At 33.7% G+C, this 13,312-nt stretch overlaps 1 protein-coding gene across 4 annotated transcripts in view; it reads right to left on the reverse strand.

Annotated features, from left to right (window-relative positions):
- Nucleotides 1-3,115: 3,115 nt before the first annotated feature.
- The window catches only part of LOC143067778 (uncharacterized), a 77,100-nt gene continuing 66,903 nt past the window's right edge, over nt 3,116-13,312 (reverse strand). For all 4 annotated transcript variants that reach the window (XM_076241315.1, XM_076241316.1, XM_076241317.1 and 1 more), the window contains 2 exons: nt 10,513-10,662; nt 3,116-7,180 (listed from right to left, as the gene is read on the reverse strand). In XM_076241315.1, coding sequence (XP_076097430.1) covers nt 7,093-7,180; nt 10,513-10,662 — 238 coding nt within the window. In that variant the 3' untranslated portion in view covers nt 3,116-7,092. The remainder of the gene's footprint in view (nt 7,181-10,512; nt 10,663-13,312) is intronic.

Raw genomic sequence — 13,312 nt, forward strand, 5'->3', positions numbered from 1 at the left:
GATGGTTGAATAAAAAAATAATTGCTGGTGAAGTGCGGGACATGGAAATTAGACTTTTTCAGATATTGTCTCGTATATATAATTAGATGAACTAAACATTTATCATCAGCCAAATAAATTGATGGTAAAGTTGGTAAAATTTTTAAATATAATTAGAACTAGACACATGTATCGTTAGCAAAATACATAGGAGTAAATGCTCTGTATGATCCTCACCTACAAAAAGACCAGCATAAACTAGAAATGATCCAAAGAAGACCAGCACTGAATCTATACTTTACAATGGCCAACAGTAGGAGAGAAGAAAGAACAATAGACTAGTAACCCTCTTATACAAAATTTCCGAAAAAGTAATTCATATTTGATAAACACTAAACGCAGAAAGATGTATAAAGTTTTAATAATTACATTAGATGTATGTTTCATTATAATACTTTATTCTGATTGGCTTACTGCACATCACATTATTCCGTAAGCAGTTGCATTGCTCAATACAACTTTTCATTCATGATAACACGTGGTCCAACAATAAATCACAGGTGAATTAAATAAAAAATAAAATTCGTGTTTTCATGATCATAGCTAAAAAATGTAATTATAAGTATTGAATGCTTCTTTTTGTAACTTTATAGGGTTGTAAAAGCGTTGACCGTGCGCACATTTTTAGAATGGTGCGCTTCCGCGCTTCATACAACATGTACTTCGGTCAACGCTTTTACACCCCAATAAATTTACAAAAAGAAGCATTCAATTCTTAAATAATAGAGAAGAGGGGGGAAAAGGAACCTGAGCGACATTCAAACTCATAGATCGAAAATAAACTGACAACGTCATGGCTAATAAGCAAAAGACAAATAATAGTACACAAGACACAAAAAAAAATGAAGACTAAGCAACACGAACCCTATCAAAACTGGGGTGCTCTCAGGTGGTCCGGAAGGGTAAGGCAGCAACCATTTGATTTTCTGGGGGGGGGGGGGGGGGGCTATGTTTTTTTTTTTCTGTACAAACTTTTTTTTTCGCCTGCGGCGAAAAACAATCTATTTTTTTCGCGACAAGTCGAAAACAATTTTTTTCTTTCAATTTTAGCATTACATATAGTGGCAGCTGAGGGTGTAACAAACAATTTTTTTTTCAGAATTCAAAACAAATTATTTTTTTCTCCAAAAACTGGAAACAAACTTTTTTTCTCCAAAAAAAACCCATAGCCCCCCCCCCCCCCCCCCCCCCAGAAAATCAAATGGTTGCTGCCTAAGCAGATCCTGCTCCACATGTGGCACCCGTCCTGTTGCTCATGTTATTACACACCCTGTAAATAATCTAATTCTGTAGGTCACACTCGTAAAAAAGGGAACGGGATTGTAGTTACGACATAAGGAACATATCCGATATCATCTGTGAAACGGAAATTCCATAACGGCCAATCAACTTGTGATGGCGTCCGTTAAATTTACAAAGGGATGATTTCAACTTCACCATTTGGAACTCTTGGTTTTGTGAGAAGCAATCCTCTTTCAAGGCAACCATGATAGGAAAAACAAGCCCTGGAATATCGTATTAATTTGGAGATATATACTCCGTATGCAGGCTCTCCTAGAATGTTGCTACGTTCAAATGGAAATTTCACAATATGGAAGCTAAAATAATCACTTTTGTCGTAAAGTTTTGTTTTCAATCGACTTATATTGTTAATTTCTAGATCTCTTAAAACCAATTGTTGGCATCGCACGGGTTATGTTCTTCTCATATATTTTATGATGGTATAATACTGAACCCCTAACAGGAGGGATTGTGCCTGATATTCATAGGACTAAGACATAATCTTTCAATCAGTTTAATTGAGGTCTGGAGCTATCATGTCAGTAACTGCTAGTAGTCTGTTGTTATCTATGTATTATTGTCATTTTGTTTATTTTCTTTTGTTTCATATTCTGACATCGGACTCGGACTTCTCTTAAACTGAGTTTTACTGAGCGTGTTGTTGCGCGTTTGATTTTTCTACATTGACCAGAGGTATAGGGGAAGGGTTAGATCTCAATAAACATATTTAACCCGCCGCAATTTTGCGCCTGTCCTCTGGCCTTTGTAAGTCTAGTATGATTTTTCAATTTAGTTTCTTGTGTATAATTCGGAGTTTAGTATGACGTCCATTATCACTGAACTAGTATACATATTTGTTTAGGGGCTAGCTGAAGGACAACTCCGGATGCGGGAGTTTCTCGCTACATCGAAGACCCATTGGTGGCCTTCGGCTTTTGTCTGCTCTATGGTCGGGTTGTTATCTCTTTTCCATTCTCATTTAATTTAAGTGGAGATATGAAGCATATAACTGTATATGTAGCAAAGTCTGTTGTATCCATTATCTTTTTCAAGAAGTTCCTGTATGCCTTATGAGAATAAAGAAACAAGTCGCCAAAGAAGATGGATACAATCGGTTCCCATAAGAATGCCGATAGTTTGTTGAAAAAAAAAACACGTTCTCCAAACGTAACAAATATGTTGTCATTTCCATTCTCAATTTTATCAATAAAAAAATGAAGCATCTTGATTATGTCAGTTTCAGAGAACTTTTTGTTTGAATCAGAGGGATTCTTTTTTACAAAGTAGGAGTTATCCCTCCCTAAGACAATTCTTTTTCATGACACAAAGCAATACTAACTCTTTCAATTTGTTGTTTGGTTTGGAATGGGGAACAATATTATTATAATATTGAAAGCTGATAATAAAATAGAATACTAATACATGAAAACAGATATATTTCAAACTTTGCATTATATTGTATTTTTATGATATGGAAGCATCTATACAAGTCTAGTAAAAGTAAAAATCTATGATGGTATGAATGATACTGTGGAATGTACCTAAATATTCAATTCCCTTTCCAAACGAAATAGACCAAGTACATGTATTAGTAATATAAGGAAGTCTGATGTTGATACTGTGATTTTATCACAAAAAGCTTTTTCATTTTCGCATAAATATCCACACAAAGTGTAGTAATAAGTGTCTTAATCAGTGTCTTAAATAGTGTTTATCACAGAATGAAACTAAATGATGACGACGTGAACGATGACGGAATGTAAACGTTCGTGCCATGCTTTAAAAGAAAGAAAGATAACAGCGATAACCAAATGATTTAATAAAAATGCTTATTATTATACAAATTAAAACCAATAATAATCGTTTATAAAATATATAGTTCTAAAATATTGCAATGGTTCAATGATAAGAAACTTTAGAAATATACAAATATGTTAGGCAGTGGTAAATTAATGTATGTTTTATCTGAAGTTGAAAATGGATATTGGCAATGTGCCATTTATCTGTCAATTGTAGAAATAACATTCACTAATTATTATATATATATTCTAGTACTCTACTCTGAAAGAGTAAGCAGAAGAATCGAATCTACAAAATTGGCAATAACAATGCATATTTGACATATAATGCTCTGATGTAAAATGCAAAATTAAAAGAGACTAATTCTTCTATTGTTTGATAAATATAAATGGTAAAATACACGTACAATGACTAAACTTCCTTATGATAAATAAAAATTAAAATCATTTATGTAAAAGAGACAACAATGACCATGACCTGTTTATGAATTACTCATGTCAATTTTGCTATGCCTGTAAAAGTTTTTAAGATATGACAAAAATTATGAACATTTTATTGGCATATACATTTTTCTAAAAATTCCATAGTATATAGATTAAAATTGTGGATAATTTAACCTCGTCAGGTTTGTTCTAACTGCTTTATTTTTAGAGTTAAATGTGGCTATTACTAAATATTTCAGCACACACAGGTTTTGTGCTTACCGTTTAAGTTTTTGAGACTTTAAAATAAAATTGAGAATCGAAAGCGGGAATGCGCCAAAGAGACAACAAGCCGACCATAGAGCAGACAACAGCAGAAGGTCACCAACAGGTCTTCAATGCAACGAGAAATTCTCGCATCCGGAGGCGTCCTTCAGCAGGCCCCTAAACAAATATATACTGGTTCAGTGATAATGAACACCATACTAAACTCCAAATTGTACACAAGAAACTAAAAGTTAAATAATACAAGACTAACAAAGGCCAGAGGCTCCTGACTTGGGACAGCCGCAAAAATGCGGCGGGGTTAAACATGTTTGTGAGATCTCAACCCTCCCCCTATACCTCTAGTCAATGCAGAAAAGTAAACGAATAACAATACGCACATTAAAATTCAGTTCAAGAGAAGTCCGAGTCTGATATCAGAAGATGTAACCAAAGAAAATAAACAAAATGACAATAATACATAAATAACATCAGACTACTAGCAGTTAACTGACATGCCAGCTCCGGACTTCAATTAAACTGTTTGAAAATTATGTCTTCACCATATGAATATCAGGCACAATCCTCCCCGTGAGGGGTTTAGTATCATACCATCATAACATATATGAAAAGAACATAACCCGTGTCATGCAACAACTGGTTTATTAATAATAAATGTGTTTAGTTCCGATGCAAAGACCCTATAAGTGAATCAATATTAACACCAAAATATGCAATCTTTAATGACCTGACAACAGTATCGTAACTATATCCCTTCTTAATAAGTCTATTCAAAGGTTTTGTTAGCTTCTGAGGTGAATACTGACATTTTTGTGCTTTATAAAGAATATTTCCATAAAATATTGGATGTGAAATACCTGAACGTATAAGGAGCTATATTTACGAATGATGTCCTTATACCGATGATAAAATTTAGTAAATGTTTTGACTAGTTTGTGATATCGAAAACCCTGGTGTAATAATTTTTCAGTAATACATAAATTTCTCTCGTTAAAATCTAAAACATTGTTACATACACGAGCGAATCGTACAAGTTGAGATATATAAACACCGTAAGATGGTGACAAGGGAACGTCACCATCTAAAAATGGATAATTAACGATAGGAAATGAGAAATCATATCTTTTATCATACATTTTAGTATTAAGCTTTCCGTTAATGATATATATAAAAACTAATTTTACCCCTATGTTTTATTTTTAGCAACATCAGTCATGTGAGATGATAACTCGAATACAATATTTTGACAAGCTAGTTAAAGAGGAGAACATGTCAAAATTATGTAGCCATTTAATACTATACTGAATCTAGTCGGTTGGTACTTGGATTAAAGAATACAACAAATAATTTATTGGAGGCAAAACTATATAAAATATATAAAATAAATTGGAAACGACCTTCATCAAGAACACTCAAACCAAAGAAATTGAAAACCAAGGATGTACCTACACATGCGCGTGAAAAGCTGAATGACGTTGTGGGTCATAAAAAGGTCACATACCCCACATCACCTTCATTCAAAAGAGAACAGTTTTGCATGTTTTTTTTCTGCTTATCTAAGGTTTTCCTGTACAGGTTGCAGTCTACCTGTTTTTAATTTATAAAGTAAAAAATAAGTACTGAACTTCCAGGTATAATCAAAATGGGGAAGTCCATCAAATCTCACACAATCAAGCGAATTTATCAATGAAATGAGTGAAAAATAACTCGAATGACTTTTACCTTTGTGGTATTGTTTTCAAAAAAGAAAAAGCATCTTATCTCATCATATGTGACCATATATAAAAAGTAAAGTTTCAATAATATATGTAGTATTTTTTAGCATGGGGAATCCCCTTTTGTGCACCCGTTCTGGTATTTTTTTTTTTTTTTACAAAGTATCACTTTGACTTTTGACATGGATTAACAATCGAGATGAACCTTCCTCCCATTTATAAGGGCATGTAGAATCACACAGCCGAGGAACGTTGAAATCCGATATAAAGTTCCCAGAAACGAATATGACTGACGGCATGATTGGCGGACGGACTGACGATGAACGACCTCACAGACGGATAAATTCCATGTTCACTATTTTTGTGATTTTATTTTATAATTCTACAATACTTTTAAAAATAAACAGTGAACTAAAATCGAAAAAAAAAGTCAGTCAATCAGCTTGCAGGTAATGGTCAGTTTTTTTTTGCGTTATAATTTATAGTATGAATAGTTCAATGATTGTACTAAATCAACCATATTTCATATATACAACTAAATGCTTGAATCAGCTAAATGCGCCGGTTTAAAACAAACTACTCAATTTGAATTGTGTTGTCAATTAAGAAAACGTTAAATGAACAGGTGACATTAATCTCTTGTTTGGGTAAAGTTTCACCAAACCATAATGTTATTAGTTAGATGACATAAATTCAATATTTATTACGTTTATAGAACTACAAAATAAAAACCGAACTTGCAGATCATGGGCAGTTGCAATAATGACAAAAGTTCCACTACATTTCAAATGTACAACTAAATGCCTTAAATAAATTAATATATCTCTACATCAAATTACAGGGTTAAATTCAAAATGTTATAGTAGCAGCATATTAACATTAAGTCATAACATACTTACCTGAGATGACATAATACTTAAATGAAGCTGAACGAGAAACATTGGTATAATCATATGTTATCGGATCTTAATCACCAACAGCATCTCCTGCTGTCAAAACATAAAGCCATGTTTCGATAATTTATTTTTTGTTTTCGCTGTTGTCATATTTGTATATTATCATTACAATCATTTTGTGTTGATACAAAACAGAAGATGTTGTATGATTACCAATGAGAAAACTCTCCACAAGAGACACAATGACACAGAATTAACAACTATAGGTCACTGTACGCCCTTCAACAGTTAACAAAGCACATACAGTGAGTCTTACTGTAGCGTTTGAATCTTAACAACGGGGTTTGGTTTTGTCATTTCACCTTTTCCAGTCTGCATATGCATTCACAAACAATTTATACAAAAAAAATATAATTTTAGATCTTTTAGAAAAATTTACAACTCTATAGCTAGTCAACATATCTGTCCATTTGTCAGATCTGACAAGTTCCTTTAGACTGTAAAAGTACTAGCTTTCTGTGTTTTTCTACAGATCAAAAGTAGAACTGGAAGAGGATAAACATGTCTCTGCAACTTAGGTTATGTTATCATAAGCCAAACACCAAGTTTCAAACTTCTTTAAAGTTAAAAGTGTCATCATTCATGCAGTATTAATCAAGTATTGTATCCATTCTGATTGAAGATATCCAAAATGTTCAGGTACTGATTTTCGTCAGCATCTGTCAATGCAGTGTTGTTCCATCTGTTAAAACATAATGATTATTCAACTTTGATAAACAAAATAATTTTGAATTATACCTTCACGTTTTTATATTTTCATTTATATTGTGTTAATTTCAATGTAAGAATTTATTCAGTGAAGAATCTGTTGGTTATCACAAAAACACTGAGCCATCTCTGTTAAAAATGCTGAAATGTTTTAGCAGCATTATTTATAATAGTGATATGGAAAAACAACATCATAATCTTTCTTGAAACATAAATGACTTTTTTTACTTTTTCAGTAAAAACTCATCAGTTAGCACTTCTGATATGGTCATATTTATAACTTAACTGTTTAAAAAACTTTGAGCATTTTTGAAATTCTAAGGCTTTTCTAACTAAGGAATAGATTACCTTAGCTGCCAAACTTTTATGAATTTTTGGTCCTCAATGCTCTTTAACTTCGTACTTTATTATGTCCTTTAAACATTTTTTAATTCAAGCGTCACTGGTGAGTCTTTTGTAGACGGGACACGCGTCTGGCGCTAATACAACATCCTGATGTATATGATGAGTTTAATTATCATCAAAAACACCAGGCTTATAATTTTGTAAACCAAACGCGCGTTTCATCTTCATGAGACTCACTGTTGACGCTCAAATCAAAACAGACGGAAGGCCTATTCAAAACACAAAGCTGTAGAGCATTTAAACAAACATTTCAAAAGAAATTATGCACAAAAAAGCAATGACATTCCATAACTTCGGTTAGATAAACTTTAGTGTTTTGAATAATTTAACGTTCTATTAACAGTACATTTACCAAAACTGAGCATATAAATGGTAATTTATGACAAGAAAAAAGTATTAACTATTGGGCAGATAATACCCTTGGGGATGAATTTTTACATTTTGTTTTTGAAACAGTAAGGAAGCCACCAAACATTACTGAAGCGAAAAAGCAAGAAAATTCATAATTGTGTAATGAACATATGAAGGTTTGGATGCTGCACATTTTAGTCCAATATATATACACAGAAAATAATCTGATAAAACAATTAGGCAGATTGTTTTGTGACAATGCATAGAGAAAGTTACAACAAATTACTTTTTGTGGATGTTTGTGAGATTGCTTTTCTCTATCATTTTTTAAGCATAACATTAAAAAGGTTGGTGGTTTTTGACAATATCAGCTGATAAGCATGTGAAAACAAAAATTGAGGCTTTAAAGAGCCTGTGTCGCTCACCTTGGTCTATGTGAATATTAAACAAAGGAAGCAGATGGATTCATGACAAAATTGTGTTTTAGTGATGGTGATGTGTTTGTACATCTTACTTTACTGAACAGTCTTGCTGCTTACAATTATCTCTATCTATAATGAACTTGGCCCAGTAGTTTCTGTGGAAAATGTTAGTAAAAATTTACAAATTGTTAAAAATTGACTATAAAGAACAATAACTCCTTAGGGGGTCTTAATTGTAAATCTTACTTTGCTGAACATTATTGCTGTTTACAGTTTATCTCTATCTATAATAATATTCAAGATAATAACCAAAAACAGCAAAATTTCCTTAAAATTACCAATTCAGGGGCAGCAACCCAACAACGGGTTGTCCCATTTATCTAAAAATTTCAGGGAAGATAGATCTTGACCTGATAAACAATTTGACTTAGTCAGATTTGCTCTAAATGCTTTGGTTTTTGAGTTGTAAGCCAAAAACTGCATTTTACCCCTATGTTCTATTTTTAGCCATGGCGACCATCTTGGTTCGATGGTCGGGTCACTGGACACATTTTTCCAACTACATACCCCAAAGATGATTGTGGCCAAGTTTGAATTAATTTAGCCTAGTAGTTTCAGAGGAGAAGATTTTTGTAAAAGATTACTAAAATTTACGAAAAAATGGTCAAAAATTGACTATAAAGGGCAATAACTCCTTAAGGGGTCAACTGACCATTTCGGTCATGTTGACTTATTTGTAAATCTTACTTAGCTGAACATTATAGCTGTTTACAGTTTATCTCTATCTATAATTATATTCAAGAAAATCACCAAAAACAGCAAAATTTCCTAAAAAATTACCAATTCAGGGGCAGCAACCCAACAACAGGTTGTCCGATTCATCTGAAAATTTCAGGGCAGATAGATCTTGACCTGATTAACAATTTTACATGTCAGATTTGCTCTAAATGCTTTGGTTTTTTGAGTTATAAGCCAAAAACTGCATTTTACCCCCTATGTTCTATTTTTAGCCATGGCGGCCATCGTGGTTGGATGGCCGGGTCACCGGACACATTTTTCAAACTACATACCCCAAAGATGATTGTGGCCAAGTTTGAATTAATTTAGCCTAGTAGTTTCAGAGAAGAAGATTTTGTAAAAGATAACTAAGATTTACGAAAAATGGTTAAAAATTGACTATAAAGGGCAATAATTCCTTAAGGGGTCAACTGACCATTTCGGTCATGTTGACTTATTTGTAAATCTTACTTTGCTGAACATTATTGCTGTTTACAGTTTATCTCTATCTATAATTATATTCAAGAAAATAACCAAAAACAGCAAAATTTCCTTAAAATTACCAATTCAGGGGCAGCAACCCAACAACAGGTTGTTGGATTCATCTGAAAATTTCAGGGCAGATAGATCTTGACCTGATAAACAATTTTTCCCCCATGTCAGATTTGCTCTAAATGCTTTAGTTTTTGAGTTATAAGCCAAAAACTGCATTTTACCCCTATGTTCTATTTTTAGCCGTGGCGGCCATCTTGGTTGGTTGGCCAGGTCACTGGACACATTTTTTAAACTAGATACCCCAATGATGATTGTGGCCAAGTTTGGATTAATTTGGCCCAGTAGTTTCAGAGAAGAAGATTTTTGTAAAAGTTAACGACGACGGACGACGACGGACGACAGACGACGGACGACGGACGCCAGATGCGAAGTGATGGGAAAAGCTCACTTGGCCCTTTGGGCAAGGTGAGCTAAAAACAATTATATAAAGAAAATCTTATACAATATTCATTAACATAGTGATAATCGAATTCAAGTCAGGCTTATAGTGGTCGATTTGTGTAAGACTTTACAAAATCAACGTAAATTAAAGTTCTGCTGTCTATTAGTTTGAGACACATAAGAAGAAAAAAAATCTCCAATTGCAATACGTATACCATGATCTTAAAGTGGCAGAGTGTATTTGTTTAAATTTGTTAATATAGTCGATAAAAAAGATGTAACTTCAACAACCAATAATTATGTCAATAGATATAGGAAGATGTGGTATGATTGCCAATGAGAAAACTCTCAATCCAAGTCACAATTTATAAAAGTAAACCATTAAATGTACACAAGAAATACATGTCTTTATTACCTGTCAACGATATTAGTATCGATGATGTCTCTTAGTTCCTCCAGAAAGTATCGAACCAGATGTTCGTGATTTTCTGCAACAGCTATATGTAATGCAGTTCTTTTATCATAATCTGTTTTGTTTATTATAGATTGATCACTGTCGATATACCTAAAATTATAATAAAACAAACTTTTTTATTACAAGATTTTAGATACTAGACTAAGATTTTAGCATGGCAAAAGATGAGAAGGACGGAAAGGGCTGCAACTATAAACTTTGATCGACATATTATTTCCTTATTATCTACATACTTGCATGAAATGCTGTTATATAGTCTCAGAGGAGTAGCGATGACAAGCTTTGCAGTAGTATATATCGACTAAAATGCTAAGTTCAAATGGTCATAGCTTCTAGTAAAAAAAAGATCGAATGGCATTTTCCTGTCGATATGCACATTTACATATCATGGACCAATTAATAACACAGTTTCAAAAATTCTTTTGTGTTGTTTAAATTCTATTTCCATTCTCAATTCTTTTTAAGAGGAGTTGCGACGACAAACTGTTGCACTCGTATATTAAGGACAAAATTCGAAGTCTAAAGTCTCATTGGCAATCATACTAAATCTTCTTTTTTTTTATCACTCCTGGAAAGATTTGAATCATAATTACCGGTTACATATCTACGCAGTGTGTTTAAACTATCAATAAAGTTTCAGTGAAGTCTGTTGAGTTGTTGCCGAGTAGTTGCGATAACAAACGGTTCCTGTAGAAGATTTGACAGCAAGAATGTGTCCCAAGTACACGGATGCCCCACTCACACTATCATTTTCTGTGTTCAGTGGACCGTGAAATTGGGGTAAAAACTGTAATTTGGTATTAAAATTAGAAAGATCATATCACAGGGAACATGTGTACTAAGTTTTCAACTGGATTGGACTTCAGCTTCATCAAAAACTACCTTGACCAAAAAACTTTAACCTGAAGCAGGACGAACTGACGTACGGATAAACGAACGAACAGACGGACGAACGAACGGACCCAAAGACCAGAAAACATAATGCCCCTCTACTATTGTAGGTAAGGCATAAAAAATCAAAATTCAAAGAGACATTACTCCTAGTAAAAAATCAAATAACAATTTCCTGTTAATAACAGCGGTATACTTCTGTTGCCTCTATTTGTCACCACCGGACCGGAATCTCTGCTAGTGGACAATCTGTCTACGAGGATTCTACCAGTCCGGTAGCCTAACAGCATGAAAACTAGTAGAACAAAAAATATTATACTGGATGACACGCCGCCCAGGACAAAAAGGTGTCAATCGTCTGTTGTCAAGGACACAACACCCATTTTATCAGGTGTCCCCGGGATCATCTTAAATGATGTAATGTAACCTGGATTCTTTTTTCTATCGATTTATGAGTTTCGAGCAGCTGTATACTACTGTTGCCTTTATTTATTAACGTAGTATGTTCTAACTATCACTAACGTGCTTCATGAAATTGTGTTTGAAAGTTTCAATTCTATTTCACAGGCGTTGCGATTCATGCCAAACAAAGTGTTATTTTCTCTATTATCCATTTGCAGGAAAATATTCAGACTAAAAGATGTTGGACAGTTGAATGCCACATTGAAGTATTCACATTTTTGGTGTTGCTTGTTGCTAAAACAAAATAGAGGATACGAGGAGATTATGTTGCTCATCTGACATTTTGCTTACAATGCAAAATAAAGTTATACAAGTATTCCACATTCCAAACTAAAAGACAAATTGAAAGAGTTGGTATTACTTTGCTTCATAAAAAAGAATGGCCAACGTAGATACAAGTATCTTGTCTTAGGGAGGGATAAATCCTACTTTGTAAAGAATCACTCTGATTCAAACAAAAAATTCTCTGAAACTGATATTATCAAGATGCTTGATTTCTTGATTGACAACATATCGGCATATATAGACTGTCGGCATTCCAATGGGAACAAACTGTGCCCCTTTACTTGCCGACTTGTTTCTTTATTATTATGAGGCTGACTTCATGCAGGAAATTCTTAGGAAGAAAGATAAGAAGTTAGCAATATCCTTTAACTCTACTTTCCGCTATATAGATGATGTTCTTTCACTAAACAATTCAAAATTTGGTGACTATGTGGAACGAATCTATCCCATCGAATTAGAGATAAAGGATACTACAGATACAGTTAAGTCGGCTTCATATCTTGACTTACATCTAGAAATTGACAATGAGGGTCGGTTGAAAACAAAACTTTACGACAAAAGAGATGATTTCAGCTTTCCAATTGTGAACTTTCCATTTCTAAGTAGCAACATTCCATCAGCACCTGCATACGGGGTATATATCTCCCAATTGATACGATATTCCCGTGCCTGCATTTCCTATCATGATTTTCTTGATAGAGAGTTGCTGCTTACAAGGAAGCTATTAAACCAAGAGTTCCAAATGGTGAAGTTGAAATCATCCCTTCGTAAATTTTACGGACGCCATCACGAGTTGGTTGACCGTTATGGAATAACCATTTCACAAATGATATCGGATATGTTCCTTACGTCGTAACTACAATCCCCTTCCCTTTCATGAATGTGACCTACCGAATTAGACTATTTACCGGATTTGTAATCACATAAGCAACACGACGGGTGCCACATGTGGAGCAGGATCTGCTTACCCTTCCGGAGCACCTGAGATCACCCCTAGTTTTTGGAGGGGTTCGTGTTGTTTATTCTTTAGTTTTCTATGTTGTGTCATGTGTACTATTGTTTTTCTGTTTGTCTTTTTCATTTTTAGCCATGGCGTTGTCAG

Source organism: Mytilus galloprovincialis, chromosome 3 (genome assembly GCF_965363235.1).
Source record: "Mytilus galloprovincialis chromosome 3, xbMytGall1.hap1.1, whole genome shotgun sequence".
In the NCBI taxonomy this organism is placed as follows: Eukaryota; Metazoa; Mollusca; class Bivalvia; order Mytilida; family Mytilidae; genus Mytilus; species Mytilus galloprovincialis.